This window comes from Narcine bancroftii, chromosome 1, assembly GCF_036971445.1.
Source record: "Narcine bancroftii isolate sNarBan1 chromosome 1, sNarBan1.hap1, whole genome shotgun sequence".
In the NCBI taxonomy this organism is placed as follows: Eukaryota; Metazoa; Chordata; class Chondrichthyes; order Torpediniformes; family Narcinidae; genus Narcine; species Narcine bancroftii.
In genome coordinates, this window is record NC_091469.1 from 249,625,887 (window position 1) to 249,649,244 (window position 23,358).

The 23,358-nt window shown below is 46.2% G+C and overlaps 1 protein-coding gene across 1 annotated transcript in view; it reads right to left on the reverse strand.

Moving 5' to 3' along the window:
* Nucleotides 1-23,358, reverse strand: part of LOC138740976 (myosin-binding protein C, cardiac-type-like) — a 337,578-nt gene that overhangs the window by 287,860 nt on the left and 26,360 nt on the right. Inside the window, exons 6-12 of the mRNA XM_069894359.1 lie at nt 16,478-16,641; nt 16,126-16,258; nt 14,934-14,936; nt 13,932-14,056; nt 13,173-13,278; nt 12,195-12,361; nt 9,158-9,323 (exon numbers count right to left, since the gene is read on the reverse strand). Of these exons, the coding sequence (XP_069750460.1) occupies nt 9,158-9,323; nt 12,195-12,361; nt 13,173-13,278; nt 13,932-14,056; nt 14,934-14,936; nt 16,126-16,258; nt 16,478-16,641 (864 nt within the window). The remainder of the gene's footprint in view (nt 1-9,157; nt 9,324-12,194; nt 12,362-13,172; nt 13,279-13,931; nt 14,057-14,933; nt 14,937-16,125; nt 16,259-16,477; nt 16,642-23,358) is intronic.

The window sequence follows — 23,358 nt, forward strand, 5'->3', positions numbered from 1 at the left end:
CACAGTCAGCTATAATGTGGACCTGACTGTAATGCAGCAGGATGTAATAACATTTAAATGACTGGAGATTGCAGTCAGTTACAGTGTGGACTTGACAGAAATGCAGCAGGTTGTAACAGTCTTAAAACAACAGTAGTGCACTGTCAGTTACTGTGTAGACTTGTCTGTAATACATCAGGTTGTAAGAGTGTTGAACTGACAGGAGTGCACAGTCAGTTATACTGTGGACCTGATTGTAATGCAGCAAGTTGTAATAGTGTTGAACAAACAGAAGTGCACAGTCAATTATATTGTGGAACTGACTGTAATGTAGTTGGATGTAACAATGTTGAACTAACAGGAGTGCATAATCAATTACCTTTGTGGATCTGACTGTAATGTAGCAGGTTGTAATGATGTTTAAATGACAGGAGTGCACAGTCGGTAACGGTGTGGACCTGACTGTAATCCACAGGTTGTAACAGTGCTTTAATGACAGGAGTGCACAGTTGGTTGGTCGGGACCTGACTGTAATGCAGCAGGTTGTAACAGTGTTTAAATGACAGGATAGTGCAATCAGTTTCAGTGTGCACCTAACTGTATTACACCAGGCTCTAACAGTATTTAAATGACTGGAGTGTACAGTCTATTAGTCTGGACCTGAGTATAATGCAGCAGGTAGTAACAATGCTTAAATGACAGAAGTGCACAGTAATTTGTGGACCTGACTGTTATACAGCAGGTTGTAACAGTGTTTAAATGACTGGAGTGCACAGTCAGCTACAATGTGGACCTGATTGTAATGCTGCAGGATGTAACAACATTTAAATGACTGGAGATTGCAGTCAGTTACAGTGTGGACCTGACAGTAATGCAGCAGGTTGTAACAGTGTTTAAATGACTGGAGTGCACAGTCAGCTACAATGTGGACCTGACTGTAATGTAGCACGGTGTTATAAGGTTTAAATGACAGGAGTGCACAGTTGGTAAATGTATGGACCTGACTGTAATGTAGCAGGGTGTAATGATGTTTAAATGACAGGAGTACATTGTCGGTTATGGTGTGAACCTGATTGTAATGCAGTAGGTTGTGACAGTGTTGAACTGAAAGGAGTGCACAGTTAGTTACCGTGTCAACTTGACTGTAATGTAACAGGTTGATACGATGTATAAATAACAGGAGTGCACAGTTGGGTACCATGTGGACCTGACTGTAATGCAACAGATTGTGACCGTGTTTAAATGACAGGAGTCCACAGTCAGTTACAGTGTGGACCTGACTGTAATGCTTCAGGTTGTAATAGTGTTGCACTGACAGGAGTGCACAGTTGGGTATTGTGTGAACCTGAATTCAATGCAGCAGGTTGTAATAGTGTTGAACTGACAGGAGTGTGCAGTCAGTTACAGTGTCGACCTAACTTTAATGTAGCAGGTTGTAACTGTATTTGAATGACAGTAGTGAACAGTTGGTTAAAGTGTGGACCAGACAATCATGCAGCAGGTTGTAACAGTGTTTAAATGACAGGGGTACACCATCATTTAGTCTGGGCCTGGCATTCATGCAGCTGGTTGTAACAGTATTTAAATGACAGGAGTATGCATTCATTTTCTGTGTGGATTTGACTGTAATGTAGTAGGTTGTAACAGTGTTGAATTGACAGGAGTGCACAGTCGTTACTGTGTGGTCCTGACTGTAATGCACCAGATTGTGACCGTATTTAAATGACAGGAGTGCACAATCAGTTACAGGATGGACCTGACTGTAATGTACTAGGTTGTAACAGTTTTGAATTGACAGGAGTGCACAATCAGTTACAGGATGGACCTGACTGTAATGTAGCAGGTTGTAATGAGGTTTAAATGACAGGAGTGCACAGTTGATAACCGTATGAACGTGACTGTAATGTAGCTGGGTGTAATTATGTATACATGACAGGAGTGCATTGTCTGTTACTGTGTGGAACTGACTGTAATGTAGCAGGTTGTAAGTGTATTTGAATGACAGTAATGAACAGTTGTTTAAAGTTTGGATCAGACATTCATGCAGCAATATATAACAGTGTTTAAATGACAGGAGTACACCGTCGGTTAGTCTGAACCTGACATTCATGCAGCAGGTTGTAACAGTGTTTAAATGACAGAAGTGTGAATTCAGTTACAGTGTGCACCTAACTGTATTGCAGCAGGCTGGAACAGTATTTAAATGACTGGAGTGCACAGTCCATTACTCTGGACCTGAGTGTAATGCAGCAGGGTGTTACAGTGTTTAAACTACAGGAGTGTGCAGTCAGTTACACAGTGGACCTGACTGTAATGTAGCAGGTTGTAATGAGGTTTAAATGACAGGAGTGCACAGTTGGTAACCGTGTGAACCTGACTGTAATGTAGCAGGGTGTAATTATGTATAAATGACAGGATTGCATTGTCGGTTACTGTGTGGAACTGACTGTAATGTAGCAGGTTGTTATGATGTATAAATAACAGGTGTGCACAGTTGGTTACCATGTGGACCTGACTGTAATGCAACAGGTTGTGACAGTGTTTAAATGACAAGAGTCCACAGTCGATTACAGTGTGGACCTGACTGTAATGCTTCAGGTTGTAACAGTGTTGAACTGAAAGGAGTGCACAGTTGGTTGGTCGGGACCTGACTATAATGCATCAGGTTGTAACAGTGTTTAAATGACAGGATTGTGCAGTCAGTTACAGTGTGCATCTAACTGTATTGCACCAGGCTGTAACAGTATTTAAATGACTGGAGTGCATAGTCCATTAGTCTGGACCTGAGTATAATGCACCAGGTAGTAACAATGTTTAAATGATAGGAGTGTGCAGTCGGATACAGTGTGGACCTGACTGTAATGTAGCACGGTGTTATGAGGTTTAAATGACAGGAGTGCACAGTTGGTAACTGTGTGGACCTGACTGTAATGTAGCAGGGTGTAATGATATTTAAATGACAGGAATGCATTGTCGGTTATTGTGTGAACCTGATTGTTATGCAGTAGGTTGTGACAGTGTTGAACTGAAAGGAGTGCACAGTCAGCTACCGTATCGACCTGACTGTAATGTAACAGGTTGTTACGATGTATAAATAACAGGAGTGCACAGTTGGTTACCATTTGGACTTGACTGTAATGCAACAGATTGTGATGGTATTTAAATGACAGGAGTGCATAGTTGGTAACCGTGTGGACCTGACTGTAATGTAGCAGGGTGTAATGATATTTAAATGACAGGAATGCATTGTCGGTTATTGTGTGAACCTGATTGTTATGCAGTAGGTTGTGACAGTGTTGAACTGAAAGGAGTGCACAGTCAGTTACCGTATCGACCTGACTGTAATGTAACAGGTTGTTACGATGTATAAATAACAGGAGTGCACAGTTGGTTACCATGTGGACCTGTCTGTAATGCAACAGATTGTGATGGTGCTTAAATGACAGGAGTGCACAGTCGGTTACAGTGTGGACCTGACTGTAATGCTTCAGGTTGTAATAGTGTTGAACTGACAGGAGTGCACAGTTGGGTATTGTGTGACCTCACTTCAATGCAGCAGGTTGTAATAGTGTTGAACTGACAGGAGTGTGCAGTCGGTTACAGTGTGAACCTAACTTTAATGTAGCAGGTTGTAACTGTATTTGAATGATAGTAGTGAACAGTTGGTTAAAGTGTGGACCAAACAATCATGCAGCAGGTTGTAACAGTTTTTAAATGACAGGGGTACACCATTCTTTAGTCTGGACCTGACATTCATGCAGCTGGTTGTAACAGTATTTAAATGACAGGAGTATGCATTCAGTTAATGTGCACCTGACTGTAATGTAGTAGGTTGTAACAGTGTTGAATTGACAGGAGTTCACAGTCGTTACTGTGTGGTCCTGACTGTAACGAAGCAGATTGTAACAGTGTTTAAACTACAGGAGTGTGCAGTCAGTTACAGTGTGGACCTGACTGTAATGTAGCAGGTTGTAATGAGGTTTAAATGACAGATGTGCACAGTTGGTAACCGTATGAACTGACTGTAATGTAGCAGGGTGTAATTATGTATAAATGACAGGATTGCATTGTTGGTTACTGTGTGGAACTGACTGTAATGTAGCAGGTTGTAACTGTATTTGAATGACAGTAGTGAACAGTTGGTTAAAGTGTGGCTCAGACATTCATGCAGCAGGATGTAACAGTGTTTAAATGACAGGGGTGCACCATCGTTTAGTCTGGACCTGACATTCATGCAGCAGGTTGTAACAGTGTTTAAATGACAGGAGTGTGCATTCAGTTACAGTGTGCGTCTAACTGTATTGCAACAGGCTGTAACAGTATTTAAATGACTGGAGTGCACAGTTCATTCGTCTGGACCTGCGTGTAATGCAGCAGGTTGTAACAGTGTTTAAACTACAGGAGTGTGCAGTCAGTTACAGTGTGGACCTGACTGTAGTGCAGCAGGTTGTAACAACGTTGAAATGATTGGACTGTGCAGTCAGTTATAGAGTTGATCTGACTGTAATGCAGCAGTTTGTAACAGTGTTTAAACAACAGGTGTGTGCAGTCGGTTGCATTGTGCACCTGACTGTAAAGCAGCAGGTTGTAACAGTGTGAAAATAGCAGGAGTGTGCAGTCAGTTACAGTGTGGACCTAACTTTAATGTAGCAGATTGTAACTGTATTTGAATTACAGTAGTGAACAGTTGGTTAAAGTGTGGACCAGACATTCATGCAGCAGTTTGTAACAGTGTTTAAATGATAGGGATGCACCATCGGTTAGTCTGGAACTGACTGTAATGCAACAGATAGCAATAGTGTCTAAGTGACAGGAGTATGCAGTCAGTTACAGTGTGGACCTGACTGTAATGTATCAGGGTGTAATGATGTTTAAATGACAGGAGTCTGGACCAGACTATAATTCAGCTGTTGTAGCAACATTCAAATGTCAGGAGTGTGCAGTCCATTACAGTGTGGACCTGACTGTAATTCAGCTGGTTGTAGCAACGTTTAAATGACTAGAGTGTGCAGTCGATTACAGTGTGGCCCTGACTTTAACATAGCAGATTGTAACTGTTTTTAAACGACAAGAGTGCCCAGTCAGTTACTGTGTGGACTTTACTGTAATGTAGCAAGTTTTAACAGTATTTATATGAGAGGAGTACATTCTCGGTTACATTGTGGATCTGATTGTAATGTAGCAGGTTGTGACGATGTTTAAATGACAGGAGTGGACAGTTGGCTACAGTGTGGTCCTGACTGTAATGCAGCAGGTTGTAAGAGTGCTTAAACTTAAGGATTGTGCAGTTAGTTACAGTGTGCACCTGACTGTATTGCAGTAGGTTGTAACAGTATTTAAATGACTGGAGTGCACAGTCTGTTAGTCTGGACCTGACTGTAATGCCGCAGTTTGTTACAGTGTTTTAATGACTGGAGATTGCAGTCAGTTACAGAGTGGACTTGACAGAAATGCAGCAGATTGTAACAGTCTTAAAACAACAATAGTGCACAGTCAGTTACACTGTGGACCTGATTGTAATGCAGCAGGTTGTAATAGTGTTGAACAAACAGAAGTGCACAGTCAGTTACATTGTGGAACTGACTGTAATGTAGTTGGTTATAACAATGTTGAACTAACAGGAGTGCATAATCACTTACTTTTGTGGATCTGACCGTAATGTAGCAGGATGTAATGATGTTTAAATGACAGGAGTGCACAGTCGGTAACGGAGTGGACCTGACTGTAATCCACAGGTTGTAACAGTGTTTAAATGACAGGATTGTGTAGTCAGTTACAGTGTGCACCTAACTGTATTACACCAGGCTCTAACAGTATTTAAATGAATGGAGTGCACAGTCCATTAGTCTGGACCTGAGTATAATGCAGCAGGTAGTAACAATGCTTAAATGACAGAAGTGCATAGTTATTTGTGGACCTGACTGTTATGCAGCAGGTTGTAACAGTGTTTAAATGACTGGAGTGCACAGTCAGCTACAATGTGGACCTGATTGTAATGCTGCAGGATGTAACAACATTTAAATAACTGGAGATTGCAGTCAGTCACAGTGTGCACCTAACTGTATTGCACCAGGCTCTAACAGTATTTAAATGACTGGAGTGCACAGTCTATTAGTCTGGATCTGAGTGTAATGCAGCAGGTAGTAACAGTGTTTAAACGACAGGAGTGTGCAGTCGGTTACAGTGTGGACCTGACTGTAATGTAGCAGGTTGTAATGAGGATTAAATGACAGGAGTGCACAGTTGGTAACCGTGTGGACCTGACTGTAATGTAGCAGGGTGTAATGATGTTTAAATGACAGGGGTGCATTGTCGGTTATTGTGTGAACCTGATTGTTATGCAGTAGGTTGTGACAGTGTTGAACTGAAAGGAGTGCACAGTCAGCTACCGTATCGACCTGACTGTAATGTAACAGTCTCGCCGCATCCATAGGATGTAATAATATATTACCAAGGTTTCGGACCTGAACCCTTCTTTTAGCCAAAAGCAGGCAGGCACCTCAATAGGGTGTGAAGGAGAAAAAGGGGGAAGAATGAGAGGTGAAAGAGCCCAGGCCAACAGACAAATGTTGCTAATTCAATATAAATAGAGAGGTGAGAATCGATTTTGGATCTGTAAAGGGAGACAGGGAAAAGGGAAGGGAGAGAGAGAGAGAGAAAGAGAAAACTAGAGGAAGGATGTCTTGGAGACGAAGATGAGGGGTGGGGATTAATGGAAACCAGAGAAGTTGATATCAATTCCATCCGGTTGGAGGATGCCCAAGACGGAAGATGAAGTGTTGTTCATCAAATTTTCAGGTGTTCTCTGTCTGGCATCAGGAGACATACGCTCAACAGGCGTCTTCTTCAAACCCACCAACTCCCACAGCCACCTCGACATATCCTACATTATTCATTTATTTGCCCTGGCACCATCCGACCTTCCCCCCCACTCCCACATACACAGGGACAGGTTTCTCCTTCTCCTCACCTACCACTCCCCCAGCCTACATGTCCAACATATCCTCCTCCACTATTTCCACCGCTTCCTTCGTGAACCTCTCTCCTCCCTCCCCACCAATCAGTTAGACTTACCTCTAACTGCAGGAGATGCTCCACCTGTGCCCACACCTTCTCCCTCACCACCATTCGTGGCCCCAAATAGTCTTTCCAAGTGAAGCAATGTTTCACTTGTGAATCTGCAGGGGTCATCTGCTGTATCCGGTGCTCCCACTGTGGTCTCCTCTGCATTGGAGAGACTGGGTACAGACTTGGAGATCGCTTTCTTGAGCATCTCAGCTCAATAGCAATAGTGTGGATCTTCCAGTGGCCACCATTTCAATTCTCCATCCCATTCCCTTGCTGCCAAGTCTGTACGTGGTCTTCTGCACTGCCAGAGTGAGACCACCCACAAATTGGAGGAATACTGCCTCAACTTTCATCTAGGACCCCTCCAACTGGATGGCATTAACATCGACTCCTCCAGTTTCCATTAAAACTCCTTACCCATCTTCATCCCCTGCTTCCTTTCCTCTAGTGCTCTCTCTCTCCCTCTCCCCTCTCTCTCTCTCTTGGTCTCTCCCTCTCTCGCTCTCCCTCTCTCCCTCTCCCTCTCTTGCTCTTCCTCTCTCTCTCTACCTCGCTCCCTCTTTCGCTCTCCCTCTCTCTCTACCTCGCTCCCTCTCTTACTCTCCCTCTCTCGCGCTCCCCCCATTCTCTCTCTCTCTCTCTCTCTCTTTCTCTCTCTCTCTCTCTCTCTCTCTCTCTCTCACCCCCACTCTCTCCTCCTCTCCTTTCACAGAGCCAGAATCAATTCCCACCTTCTGGATTCTTCCCCCTCCCATTCTTTAACTGTTCCCATTCAGTCTTCATTGATTTATTGAGAAGCTCCTGCTTTTTTGCTGAAATCTTGAAGAAGGGCTCAGGCCCGAAGGTCGGTAATATATCTTTCCCTCCTATAGACGCTGCGAGACTGGCTGAGTTCCTCTACCATTTCGCTGTGTTTTTACACCATCACAGCATCTGCAGGCTTTCTGTTTCGCTCGTAACAGTAAAATTGACAGGAGTGTACAGTCAGTGTCAGTGTGTATCTGACGATGAACACACAGCTGTAGCTGGGCCACAGCCAGGTTCACATGAGCTGCCTCTCAGACAACTGGCAAAACCACGGAGGAGCTTCTGGGAGCAGTGGGATTAAAGCTGCCATGAAACCCTGCTTCCTTCCCCCCCTCCCATTGTATCCCCACAGACAAAGTACAAGGCAGTGCCCCATTGGCACACCCTAAACCCAGCGATGCACTTCCCCACACCCTCTGTTATAGATAGAGAATTTGGGTTAAAAAGGGTTTAAGTTAAAATGTGATGATTAGTCATAAAAGGGGGCTAACCACTGGAGTTTAGCTGGAAAATGTTACAAAAGACTTGCAACAGATTTAACTACAGAGAGACATGCAGGAGCCAAAGATTGATAAAGAGTGAAAAACAGAATTTGGTGTGAGCAGAGGTCATGAATGATCGTGGTGTGCGTGACTAACAGTAATCAGGATGATTCTGCAAAAACTAACCAATTAAAGCAGTGTAGTGGAGATGCCGAAGGACAAGCAAATTGTATAAAAAACAATGCACTGTATGTATCAGGGCTTGACTTGGCAAGAAGCCGGTTGAGTCCAACTCTGCAGACTTGAGAATAAAGCTTGTCGTGTCACCGATCTTAAAGAGACTCATTTGTGAGAATTTGTGTTTCTGACACCCTCCCTCCAAACACAGTCTCAGCTAAAGAGCCCATCTAGCCCACAGTGACATTCTGGCCCAGGGTGACTGGCCTACCATGACCATCCATCCCACAGTGACCATCTGGCCCAGTGTGACTGTATGGCTGACTGTGACCATCCATCCCACAGTGACCATCCGGCCCATAGAGACCATCAGGATCATAGTAACCATCGGACCCACAGTGACCATTCAGACCACAGTGACCATCCAGCCCACAATGACCATCAGACCCACAGTGACCATTCAGACCACAGTGACCATCCAGTCCACAATGACCATCAGACCCATAGTGACCATCCAGACCATAGTGACCATCCAGTCCACAGTGATCACTGTTAGGCCCATAAAGTACTGTTGGTCTGCGGACACACACCTGCCCCCAAGGCTGCTGTGCCGGGTCTTTCCCCCACCCTCTCTCCCCACTCACCTGCCGATGTGTGTGATCTGCAGCCGGTCGCTGGGTGTCAGTTCCTTGCCATCCTTGTACCATTTCCCCTTCACTATCTCATCAGACACCTCGCACCTGAACACCCCCTGCTCCCTCGCTCTGACCGTCAGGTCCGCCATGCTCTGGTACACCTCCAGCTGCTTCTCTGTGGTGAGGGAGGGGAGAAGAGGGAACAGCAGATGGGAGAGATGGGTGAATGGACCCTTCAAACCAATTAGAGGCCCTATGGTTGCATATGAATCGACGAAGCATGGCGGAGGGAGAGATGGGTGAGTAGACCTTTGCGACCGATACAAGGCCCCATCATTGGGATTGTTTGGGGGAGGGGGGGAGTGCGATAGGGAATGTAGTCGTGGCAAGTTCAGGGCTCCAATCACGACACGCTCCTCCTCTCCAGCTCGACAGACAGTCTCCATGGTGTGAGAATCGGCCCCAAGCCTACGCCTCTGTTCCAGATGACACTGTTACAGAACCAGGGTTTGAATCCCAAGCTGTCTCTATGATGTTTGTATGTTCTCCCAGGGTCTGCACAATTTTCCAGATTTCTCTAACCATTTGAAATGTGGGGCATTGTAGGTCAATTGGGTGTATATTCTGCAGCACCACCTTGTGGGCCAAATGGCCTGTTACTGTATTGTAGGACTAAATTTAAATAGAAAAAAAACCAAAATATCCACATCCTTCATCCTGAAGGAGAGTGGGCTGGGGGACGTGGCCAGATACACCGGGAGACAGGGAAGGCAGATCAACCATTGGGTGGGGACTGATGAACCATCCCTCTGGGACATTAAAAACCTTTCAGGACACCAGGTCGCCAGGAGCATAAGGCATTCGCTACTCCAGCTTGCACAGCTGCATCTCAGAGTGCAGTCAACAGCAACACTGCTCTACTTCAGCCAATGAGCGGCTTCACAGACACGCCAGAAGCTCGCAGACCTTCAACTGCACCTCTCAATTGCAGACAGCGAATCACTGTAAACACCACACTCAGCACTGTCTCACTGTAACACTCCACCCTGCACTCTGTGACTCACTGTAACACCCCATGCTACACTCTGGGTCTCACTGTAACACCCCACCCTGCACACTGTGACCCACTATAACACCCCAACCTGCACTCTGTCTCACTGTAATAGCCCACCCTGCACTGTATCTCACTGTAACACCCCACCCTGCACTCTGTGACCGACTGTACCACCTCACGCTGTGCTCTGTGACCGACTGTACCACATCACAATGCACTGTCTCACTGTAACACCCTACTCTGCACTCTGTGACCGACTGTACCACCCCATCCTGCACGCTGTGACTGACTGTACCATCCCACCCTACACTCTGTGAATCACTGTAAAATTCCATCCCACACTTTCATTTTATAATTTCACTGCATACAACACTTAACTGTGGGCTGCCTTGCTTGGATAGCACAAAAAGCAAAGTTTTGGTTTCACTGCATTGCATTACACATGAGAGTATTCAGCATTCAAAGAAGAATAGAAAAACTGTGAGCAAACTGTGAGCTGCTGGAGGGACTCATTGGATTTGCAGCGTTCACAGATAGAAATGGTCCATTGTCTAGTCAGGCTGGAACCCTCTCATGGTCATTGCTGGAAGTGGGGGTAATGAATATAATGAAACAAGTAACTGTAAAGGTATAAATAGGTGACAGAGATTTGGAGTGAAGGTGACCGTGCTGGAGAGATAGTTGGAGGGGAGTCTACTGGGTGGGGAGGGGCAAGTTAGAGAGAAAATTACAGTATCTTTGCAATTGGATCCTGAACTTCCTAATGGAAAGACCACAGTCTGTCACCATCACGCTGAGCACTGGCCCACCTCAGGCGATTGCATCGCCAAATCCAGATCCCACAGAGTCATCTAGTTTGTAGATGACACAGCAGTCGTTGCCCCATCATCAACAATAATGAGTTTCACTACAGAGAAGAGGTGTAAAATCTCGTGAAATGCAGCGAGAGAAACAACCTGAATCTCAATGTGGACAGGTCAAAGGACATGATCGTGGACCAGGAACGACCACCCTCCCCTACACATCAACAACTCTGTAGTGGAGAGAGTGGAGAGCACCAAGTTCCTTGGAGTTCACTTAACTAGTGACCTATCATGGACACTCAGCATCTCCTCACTTGTCAGGAAGGCACCACAGTGACTGAACTTCCTGAGAAGTCTAAAGCGGGCAAAGCTACCGGCCACCATGATGCCAGCCTTCTACAGGAGCTCTATCGATAGTGTCCTGGCCAGCTGCATTACAGTGTGGTCTGGTTGCTACAGAGAAATGGATCGGAGGTCAATCCACAGGATCATATGAGTGGCAGAAAAGATCATCGACATGATCTACTGTGCCAAATCATTGAGGACCCCCTTCCAGCCTGCACACACCATCTTTCAGCTGCTCCCATCATGGAACAGATACAGGAGTATCAGAGCCAGTGCCACCAGGCTGAGGAACAGCTTCTTCCCACAGGCAAGGGAGAATGGTGAACAAACAAAGGAATTGCTCTCACTCACCATCTGAGACTTTCATTTGTACAGAACAAAACTTATCTATTTATCTTTATTGATCAAATACTTGTCCTGCATGTGTATTGTTTGTCTGTATGTGTGTTATATCTGGTTGTGTGTCTCTATGTATTGCACTGAGGACTGGAGAACAGGTCGTAGCTGTGCAATCGGATGACGATAAACTTCACTTGACTAAATTGAGAACAGGACTGGGGGAGGCACAGTGGAACCAAGTGGGGGTGTTCCATACACTTTAAAATAATCGATGATCATGCTGTTACATTTCAGACTGTGCAATCGGATGATGATGTGTTGTTCCTCAAGTTGTCATTCTTCAGCGGACAAGGCCAAGGTCAGCCAAGGGCAGGGGAGTTAAAATGCTTGGTCAGATGGAATTGTGGCTCAGACCCAGAGGCCAAGTATTAACCTAGAATCCAGCACTGGTGGAGGGAGGGGCTCACTGGGAGTGGGAGATATGGCACCCAGTTTGATGACTCACCTTGCACCAGCAGTTGAGCCATCGATTCTCCACCACTCGTCTTGGCGATGTAGTGGCCTGCATCCTCTAGGGCCACATCATTGATGAAGAGAGTGTGCTTCTTGCCATCCTTCTTGAAGCGGTACTTGAAAGTCTCCTCCCGTTTCAGCTCCTGTCCATCTCGCTCCCTGCAGACAAGAGGAGGGAATAATGATGGAAGCCGTAGATTCTCCCCATTCCCCCTTCTTCCTCCAAACCCCAGTGATCTTTCCAAATGCCCCTAATGCTCCACCCCTACCCAGGGACCACCCCCATCCAGGGGACACCCACACGCAGGGAACAATCCCCATCCGAGGACCACCCACACCTAGGGAACACCCCCCATCCTCAGAGGACCCACACCCAGGGAACACCCACACCACATGACACACCCGTAGAGGAACCACACCCAGGGAACACTCCCCACCTAGGGACCATCCACATCCAGGGACCACCGCCTACCCAGGGACCACCCACATGCAGGGACCACCCACACCCCACCCCTGACACATAGAGGACCCACACCCAGGGACACCTCCACTCCATCACCCACCCTTAGAGGACCCACACTCAGGAAACACTCCCCACCCAGGGAACACTCCCTTCCCATGGACACCCACTCCTAGGGAACATCCCCCACCCATAGAGAACTCACACCAAGGGAATACCCCACATCCCAACCCCCCACCCATAGAGGACCCACACTCAGGGAACACACCTCACCCATGGACCACCACCCAGAGGACACCCCCACCCCACCTCCCACCCATAGACCCACACCCAGGGACCATTCACATCCAGGATACACACCCCACCCAGGGACTGCCCACACCCAGGGAACACCCTCACCCTACCCCCACCCATAGAGCACCCACACTCAGGGAACACCCCAGGGGACTGCATTTGTTGCTGTGCTGTCAGACGAGGCTCCCTTCACAGTGACGGGTCAGAGGGACTCACCATTTCACCAGTGCCCCCTCTTCAGAGACCTCGAGCTCGAACTCCACCCTCTGCCCCACCATCACTGCCTGGTCCTCCAGGCCATGGGTGATCAGCACTGGAGGCTCTGTCAGTGAGACAATATGGGGTGAGCCTGGCCTGGTGGTTGGCTGGACCCTGCCCCATTCCTCCAGACACAGCTGGTCCCTGCTGATCCCACCATCTCACCCTGACCCAAGGCTTCACACCTAGACCATCTCTCCAGTCTTCCTCATCATCCCCCACCTCCTCCCTTCCACCACATCACCACTCTAACCCCACCCACCCAGTCCTCCCCATCCCTTCCCAACGTAACCTACTCACCCCCAACCCCACATTTCTCCCCACCCATCTCCTTCTTCCAACCCACACCTCACCCCCACCCACCTAGTCCTCCCTACTCATACCACTCCTCCCCATCATCTCTCTCTTCCCAATCATCCCCTGACTCCCACCCAACCCTTTAAGCCAGACTCACCCACTCCTCTCCTCAACAACTCTCTTTCCTCTCCCCTCCAGCACCACTCTCCCCTCCCCCACCCACCCTCTCCCCCACTCACCCCTCACACCCGCACCCACCCATTTCCCTCACATACTCCTCATAACCCCATCCACACACTGGTAGGTGAGGGTGAGTTGGAGTGAGGGAGAGTGGGGTGAGGTGAGGGAGGGTGGGGTTTGGATGAAAGTGGGGTGAGCGTGAGGGTGATATGAGGGAGGGTGGGTGAGGGACCCACCTACCTCTGACGAAGAGCTCTGTGATGGTCCTCTCGTCCCCCACCTCACACTGGTAAGCAGCATCGTCAGACAGAGAGCAGTGATGGATGGTCAGGGCCCGTCGGCTCCCCACCTTCTCAAAGTCAAACCTGGCCGCAGGCAGCAGTGCAGTGGTGAGAAAGGGTCACACCCCCCATCCCATCAGCACCCAGCCCACCTCAGTCAACCGCTGACCCACCCGCAACCACTGCTCACCACCTGGCCCTCCCACCCACCATAAACACAGACGCATCCCCAAACACGGTCCCCAGACACACCAACTGTTGTCTAACTCAGGCAATTTGCAAACCAGACATGCGCACACACACACACACACACACACACACACACACACACACACACACACACACACACACACACACACACACACACACACACACACATTTACTCATGTCCACTTACATACACGCAGTATAAACAGTACACACAGACATGCGCATACATTGCACACACTCACACATGACACACAGTCTACCAGTTTTGGTAATGTACACAATGCTGAGAATCAGATGGGGCCGACATACTTGCTGCATCGGTTGTCGGATTAGAGCCATTTAGGGGTGGTTGTACGAACACAGGTCGGCAGAGGGGGAAAGGAAGGAAGACGGGGGGGGTGGGTGGTTGAGGGACAGAGTAAAGAGAGATGTTAAGAATGGGAAGCAGAGAAAGTGAAAGGGGACAGAGACGGTAAGAGAAAATGAAAAGGTAGGAGAGAGGGAGGAAGTAGAGTGGGAAGGGTAGAGAGGGGGAGATTAAGGAAGGGGGGAAGAGAAAGGGGAGAGAGAATGAGGGGAAGAGGGGCAGAGAGAGCAAGATAGCAAATGGAGAGTGAGCAGGAGGGGGGGGGCAAGAGAGAGGGGAGAGAGAGGGAAATACATTAGATTTCAGGTTTCTTATCAGAGTACATACATGACATCAGATACAGCCCTGAGATTTCTTATCCTGCGAGCCAGGCAGAATCACCACTTACTGGTAGTACAAAAATAACTGTACACAGCGTATGCATGTAAACAAATAAACAGATATAAACAAACTGCAATACAGAGAGGATAAAATAAACAATAAAGTACACAAGTCATAGTCCTTAAACGAGTCCCTGATTGTGTTTGTTGTTGAGGAGTCTGATGGTGGAGGGGGAGCAGCTGTTCTTGAACCTGGCTGGTGGTGAGTGTCTTATGGCACCGAGACCTCTTTCCTGATGGCAAGAACAGAGTGTGTGCTGGGTGGTGTGGATCTTTGCTGATTGCTATTGCTCTCCGATGGTAGTGTTCCCCCTAGATGTTCTCTATGGTGAGGAGGGATTTACCTGTGATGTCCTGGGCTGTGGCAATTACCTTTTGCAGGGATTTATGCTCAGGGGTACTGGTGTCCCCAGACCAGACCGTGATGCAGCCGGTCAGCACAATTACCACCACACCTCTGAACAAATATGCCAAGATTTCTGATGTCGTACCAAACCTCCGCAAACTCCTGAGGAAGTAAATGGGCTGACGTGCTTTCTTCATGATGCCATTAGGGTGTTGGGTCCAGGAAAGATCCTCCAAGATAGTGACTTTGAGGAACTCACCCTCCCCACCTCTGATCCCCCGATGATCACTGCATCACACACCTCTGGTTTTCCCTTCCTGAAGTCAACAATCAGCTCCTTGGTTTAATAAATTAAAAATTTAACCCCCCCGGTATGTTTCGAACAGTGGGAGGAAACCAGAACCCCCTGGGAAACCCTCGGGGACATGGGGAGAGCATGCAAACTCCTTACAGATAGCACGGGATTCGAAACTCGGTCCTGATTGCTGGCAATGCATAGGCATTGCACTAACGACTACGCCATCCGTGCCACGGTTTTGGGGGGAATTGGGTGCAGGGTTCGAGTTGGTGCACCCTTCACCCAAGATTTCAACCAATTAGGAGAGGACAGTCTCTCAGCTTCCAAAACTCTCCTCACTCTGCAGCCTCAAACCCTGCTACCCCACTGCTCCACAACTCAACCTTCTCCTGCCTCACTCCACAAAACCCACCGAGTGACACTCTGCTCCCTTCCCCTCTCCCCATCGCCCGTTCACAGTCCCCAAGGAGACACCTCCCCAGCGGAGGCTGGGGCCTGTTACTCCTGGATTGCCTTCATTACTCATCCTTGGGCAAGGAGGTAGTGGCTTACCTGCCGCTGACTTGGATCTCCTGGCCGTTTTTCATCCATTTCACATCGGCATCAGGGTTGGCCAGCTCCACCACAAAACGCATTCGATGGCCCTTGTCCACTTGATAGGCTGCATCCAGCTTCTTCAGGAAGGCTGCAGGGCACGTGAAGGGCAGCAAGGTCTGTAACTGACCCCCTCTCACAAACCCCTCATATTGACTCCCCTCACACTGACCCCCCCTCACACTGAACCCTTTACAGTAATTCACTGACTGAGCACAGACCCTGCCCATCAACACATAGCCCCAACACACCCCCGCTTCCCCCCCCCCCCACACACACAATGTGCACGTGGGTGCACTGCGTTTGTGACCTGTGCTTTTCTTTTCCTCCTTCTTCATGTGTTTCAGCCGTTTGAGCATGCCACGCAGGTCTGTGATTCCGTACTGGAACGCGATCTTCTCGTACTGTGAGGAGGGCGCTTTCTGCAGGATATCCCACACATCAACCTCGAGCTGGGTCTCCATTTTCACTTCCCTGCAGCAGAGGACAGAGGCAGGGTCACACCCAGTTCACTAAGCTCAGTTAGGCTAGGAGGTAGAGAGAGCAGAAAGGAGGGCAGAGACATGGGGAGAGAATGGGGTTGAGATGGTGGGAGAGACTCACTGTACGACCAACCTGCACTTTGCGACCCACTGTAACACACCACCCTACACGCTGTGTCTCACTGTAACACTCCAGCCAGAACTCTGTGACCCACTGTAACACACCACCCGACACATTGTGTCTCACTGTAACACTCCGGCCAGAACTCTGTGACCCACTGTAACATCCCAACTGCACTCTATGACTCACTGTAACTCCCCACCCTAAACTCTGTGTCACTACAGAACTATAAAACACCTGGAGAGGATGGATTCCCAATAGAATTCTATAAAACATTTAAAGACTTATTAATTCCTCCTCTCCTGGAAGTAATGAATCAGATTGAAAAAACACAAAACATACCAGATTCATGCAAAACAGCAATAATTACAGTAATACCAAAGCAGGCGGAGAGAAAGGTTGGCTGTTTTATTAGCCCTTCCTAGGTGAGTGCACTGTACATTACATTAAAAGGCTGAGCCACGCCTATGGGGTTAGTGCTCTGCTCAAGTTGCCAGATGTGGGAGCCATGCGTGACCTCCACCCTCCCAAATGACCATATCTGTGCCAGGTGCGAAGAGGTGGGGTTCCTTAGGGGCCGAGTTGATGAACTGGAGCTCCAGCTTGATGACCTTAGGCTCGCAAGAGAGAGTGAGCAGGTAAGTGACAGGACCTTAAATCTTCCCACAGGACATACCTGCAGGGGATGTAACGAGACACAAGTATTAAAGAATAAAATTAAAGAAAAGGAGTTGCAGCTTGATGATCTGAGGCTTATCAGGGAGAGTGAAGAAATTATAGATACAACGCTCAGGGAAGTGCTTACCCCTGGATTGGGGGGGTCAGGTAAGTGGACTACTGTCAGGGGAGGGGGGAAAGTTTCTAGCTCTGTGGTGAGCACCCTGGTGGCTACTGCTCTTAGCAACAAATATAGTGCATTGGATGTAGTTGGGGAAGAGAACCTGCCAGAGGTAGCACCAAGGGAATCAGTGGTGCGGAAAGGAAGGAAGGGGAACAAGGTGGTCATTGGGGACTCCATTGTCAGGGGAACAGACAAAAGATTCTGCGAACCTGACAAGTGTTCCCGTATAGTTTGTTGCCTCCCAGCAGCCAGGGTGCGAGACGTCTCGGATAGGGTTCAGAATATCCTGGGGGGGGAAGTGAACGGCCAGAAGTCCTGATACACGTGGGTATAAATGACGTGGATAAGATGAAGGAGATCCTGAAGAAGGACTACTGTGAGCTCGGAAGGAGGTTAAGAAGCAGGACCTCCAGGATTGTAATCTCGGGGCTGCTACCTGTGCTGAGCGTGGGTGGGGGCAAAAATAATAAAATCAGGAGGTTAAATGTGTGGCTGAAGGAATGGTGCAGAGTGCAGGGATTCAGGTTCATTGACCATTGGGATCTCTTCTGGGGAAGACAAGACCTCTACAGGAGGGATGGTTTACACCTGAATGCAACGGGGGCCAATATACTGGCAGTTAGGTTTAAAAATGCTGTCGGATTTGATTTAAACTAATTTGGCAGGGGGAAGGGAACAGAACTGATAGGGAAGCAGATAGGAGAGTGAATATAGGGGTGGTTCCGTTAGACGGTGAAACAATAAGGAAAAAGGGAACTAAAAAGAATAGGAGAGTAGGGGCAAGTGCATTGAGAACAAAGGTGGAGGGAGAAAGGAGATATGGTATCAAGGTATTGTGTATGAATGCACGGAGTGTAAGGAATAAAATGGATGAGCTTGAGGCGCAAATGGCAATGGGAGGTTATGACATTGTCGGAGTAACGGAGACATGGCTGCGGGAAGGGCAGGATTGGGAAATAAATGTTCCCGGGTACACGTCCTATAGAAAAGACAGAAAGTTAGGAAGAGGAGGTGCGGTAGCTCTGTTGGTAAGAAATGAAATTCAGGCGTTTGAAAGGAAAGACATTGAAACAGGTGGGGTAGAGACTGTTTGGATAGAATTAAGAAATTGCAAAGGCATGAGGACCATAATGGGAGTCATTTACAGGCCTCCGAGAAGTAGCTCAGATATCGGTAGAAGTATAAATCAGGAATTAAGAGTGGCATGTCAAAGTGGTAGCAATACGGTAGTTATGTGGGACTTCAACATGAAGGTGGACTGGGATAATCAGACGGGGGCAGGAACACAAGAGAGTGAGTTTATTGAATGTCTACGAGATACTTTCTTGGAACAGCTAGTGGAGGAACCTACCAGGGGGAAGTCGATTCTGGACTTGGTGCTGTGCAGCAACGCAGAGTTAATAAGTGACCTCGATGTAGGGGAGCCATTAGGGAATAGTGACCATGCTATGGTTACTTTTGAGCTGCAATTAGAAAGGGAAAAAGAAAGGAAGTCGGAAGCATCTGTACTGCAGTTAAATAAAGGGGATTATGCAGCTATGAGGGAGGAGCTAGCCAAAATAAAATGGAAAGATACACTATCTGGGAGGACAACTGGGGAAAAATGGCAGGTATTTTTGGACATTCTTCACAGGATTCAGGACAAATTTATTCCAAAGTGGAGGAAAGGCTCTAGGAGATGCAAATGGCAGCCGTGGCTAACTAATGAAATCAAGTGCAATATCAAATCTAAAGTGAGTATAAGATAGCGAAGCAGAGTAGGAAGTTAGAGGATTGGGAAACCTTCAAAGAGCATCAGAGGGTAACTAAGAAAGTCATAAGAGAGGGGAAAATGAAGTACGAGAGGAAATTAGCAAATAATATAATGGAGGATAGCAAAAGCTCTTTTAAATATGTGAAGAGGAAGAAATTGGTTCGGTCCAAAATTGGTCCATTAAGAATGGAAAAGGGTGGAATTATTACCGGAAACAAGGAGATGGCTGAGAAATTTAACAAATACTTTGCAACTGTCTTCACCAAGGAGGATATAGGTTATGGTCAGTTAGGGGGTAGTGGTCATGCGGTATCAAGAGACTTGGGGAACTTTCCTGGGGAAGTAGGGGATCTAATGGATATCCGGATCTAGAAGCAAGAGGTTGTGAATAAATTGTTGGGACTGAAGGCTGATAAATCCCCAGGGCCTGATGGGCTGCATCCCAGGGTGCTTAAAGACGTTGCTATGGAAATTGTGGAGGCACTGGTCGACATTTTCCAAAGTTCCATAGATTCAGGGGAGGTCCCTGAGGATTGGAGAGTGGCTGATGTGGTGCCGATTTTTAAGAAGGGAGGGAGGGAGAAAATGGGAAATTATAGACCGGTCAGCCTGACGTCGGTGGTGGGGAAGATATTGGAGTCTATCATAAAAGGAGTAATAGCAGAACACTTAGGCAGAAATAATAGTATAAGGGCTAGTCAGCATGGATTCCTTAAGGGTAAGTCATGCTTGACTAACCTTCTGGAATTTTTCAAGGATGTGACAAAGAGGGTGGACTTGGGAGAGCCAGTGGATGTGGTGTATTTGGACTTCCAGAAGGCCTTTGATAAGGTACCGCATGGGAGACTAGTGGGCAAGATCAGGGAGCATGGTATTGGAGGTAAGGTGCTGACATGGATAGGAAATTGGTTAAGAAATAGGAAATAAAGGGTTGGAGTAAGCGGGTCTTTTTCAGGATGGCAGGATGTGATGAGTGGAGTGCCGCAGGGATCGGTATTGGGTCCTCAGTTGTTTGTAATTTATGTAAATGATTTGGATGAGGGGATTATTAATAACATGAGCAAATTTGCAGATGACACTAAACTGGGTGGCGGTGTGGGGTGTGAGGAGGATGTCAGGAAAATGCAGAGGGACTTGGACAGGTTGGGGGAGTGGGCTGCTGAATGGAAGATGACGTTCAATGTGAGCAAATGTGAGGTTATCCATTTTGGGGGCAATAATAGGAAAGCTGAGTATTATTTAAATGGAGACAAGCTAGGGAGTGGGGTGGTGCAAATGGATCTGGGTGTACTTGTTCACCGGTCACTGAAGGCTAACATGCAGGTTCAGAAAGCTGTGAAGAAGGCAAATGGCATGTTGGCTTTCATAAAGAGGGGATTGGAGTATAGGAACAGAGACGCCCTTCTGCAGTTGTACATGGCCCTGGTGAGACCCCACCTTGAGTATTGCGTCCAGTTTTGGTCTCCAATTTTGAGGAAGGACATACTAGCTATAGAGGGTGTGCAGCGCAAATTTACAAGGTTAGTTCCAGGGATGGCGGGGTTGACATATGATGAAAGGCTAGAAAAACTGGACTTGTATCCGATGGAGTTTAGAAGGATGAGGGGGGACATAATTGAGGTATACAAAATTATCAGGGGGATAGACAGGGTGAAGTCGGATTACTTGTTCCCAATGATGGGGGAGACGAGGACTAGAGGGCATAGTTTAAGAATACAGGGTAGGCCCTTTAGGATGGAGATGAGAAAACATTTTTTTACCCAGAGAAGTGTGAATCTGTGGAATGCTCTGCCACAGAGGGTGGTAGAGGCAGATTCGCTGATTATGTTCAAAAGAGAGTTAGATAAGACTCTAGTGGACAAAGGAGTTAAGGGTTATGGGGATAAGGCTGGAAAGGGATACTGATAGTAGTGATCAGGCATGATCTGTAAAATGGCGGTGCTGGCTCGACAGGCCGAAGGGCCTACTCCAGCTCCTATTGTCTATTGTCTATTGAAAGATCCACTAACACCAGCATCGTATTGACCAATATCTCTACTTAACACAGATTATAAGATAATAGATAAACTATTAGCAAAAAGATTGGCCTACTGTGTACCAAAAATAGTAAAACTAGACCAAACTGGATTTATTAAAAAAAGACGAACAACAGAGAATATCTGTAAATTCATTAACTTAATCCATGCAGTACAAGGAAACAAAACTCCAACAGTAGCAGTTGCTTTAGACGCAGAGAAAGCCTTTTACAGAGTAGAATGGAATTATTACAAAAATTCAACCTACCAGAGAAATATATTAATTGGATTAAAGCATTATATAAGGGACCATTGGCGAAAGTGACAGTAAATGGATATATATCAAAACAATTTAACTTAAGCAGATCAACAAGGTAGGGATGTCCACTATCTCCCTCACTATTCGCATTAGCTACAGAACCACTAGCAGAACTGATAAGAACAGAAAATAAAATAAGAGGGGTAAAAATAAAAGAGAAGGAATATAAAATCAGTCTATTTGCAGATGATGTTATAATATACTTAACAGAACCAAAAATATCAATAAAAGAATTACATAAGAAATTGAAGGAATATGGAGAAGTATCGGGGTACAAGATCAACGCAAATAAAAGTGAAGCAATGCCAATGAATAATGCAGATTTCACAAAGTTTAAGAAAGAATCACCATTTAGATGGCAAACACAAGCAATTCGATACCTAGGTATACAACTAAATAATAATCTCGGCCATCTATATAAACTAAATTATCAGCCATTAATGAAAAAATTACAAGATGACTTAGAGCACTGGAAAGACTTACCCCTAACACTGATAGGAAGGATAAACTGTATTAAAATGAACATCTTCCCAAGAATACAATACCTATTTCAATCATTACCAATTCACCTAACAGAGAAATTCTTCAAGGAGCTAAAGAAAATAATAAGGAAATTCTTATGGAGAGGGGGGAAACCGAGGATAGTACTAGATAAATTAACAGAATGGTACAAACAAGGAGGCTTACAACTACCAAACTTTAAGAATTATTATAGAGCAGCACAATTAAGATACCTATCAGATTTTTATCAAACAAAGGAAAAACCAGATTGGACCAGATTAGAACTAGATAAAATAGGGGAGAAGATACCTGAACATATACTCTATAAGTGGGATGATATTTTGGTGCAACGTAGGAATTTACCAATATTGCACCATCTGCTCAACATTTGGAAAAAGATTCACGTAGAAAGAAATAAAATAAATTACCAACTACCAAAATTAATATTGACACAAAATCAACTAATCCCTTTCACAATAAATAACCTTTCCTTCAGAGAATGGGAGAGAAAAGGGATCAAAAGAATAGAAAATTATTTTCAAGAAATAAATTATTATCTTTTGAACAAATGAAGGACAAATATAATATAACTCACGATACAAGGTTTGCATACCACCCACTGAAAACCTACTTGAACGACAAATTGGGAAACAGTCTGAGGTTACCAGAAGGAAGCAATTTTGAATATGTGATTACAGACACAATGATAATTAAAAAATTTTTAACAAACATGTACATCAAACTGCAAGAAAAGGAGAACGAGGAAACAAACTGTAAACCTAAACAAAAATGGGAACAAGATCTAAGCATAAAGATAAAAAATGAAACATGGGAAAAGCTATGCTCCAGAACTATGAGAAATACAATAAACACGAGGTTACGCATGATACAATATAATTCGTTACACAGGTTATACATTACACCCCAAAAGTTAAATAAATGGGACCCAACAATATCAGACAGATGTTTTCGCTGTAAAAAGGAAATGGGAACAACAATACATGCAATTTGGGCATGTGAGAAAGTGAAAAATTTTTGGGAAGATCTAAACCAGATATTAAATAAAATCACAAAAAGCAATATACCAAAAAACCCAGAGATCTTCCTCCTAAGTAACATAAAAAACAAAGAATTTGGACTCGATTTGGATGGAGCACAG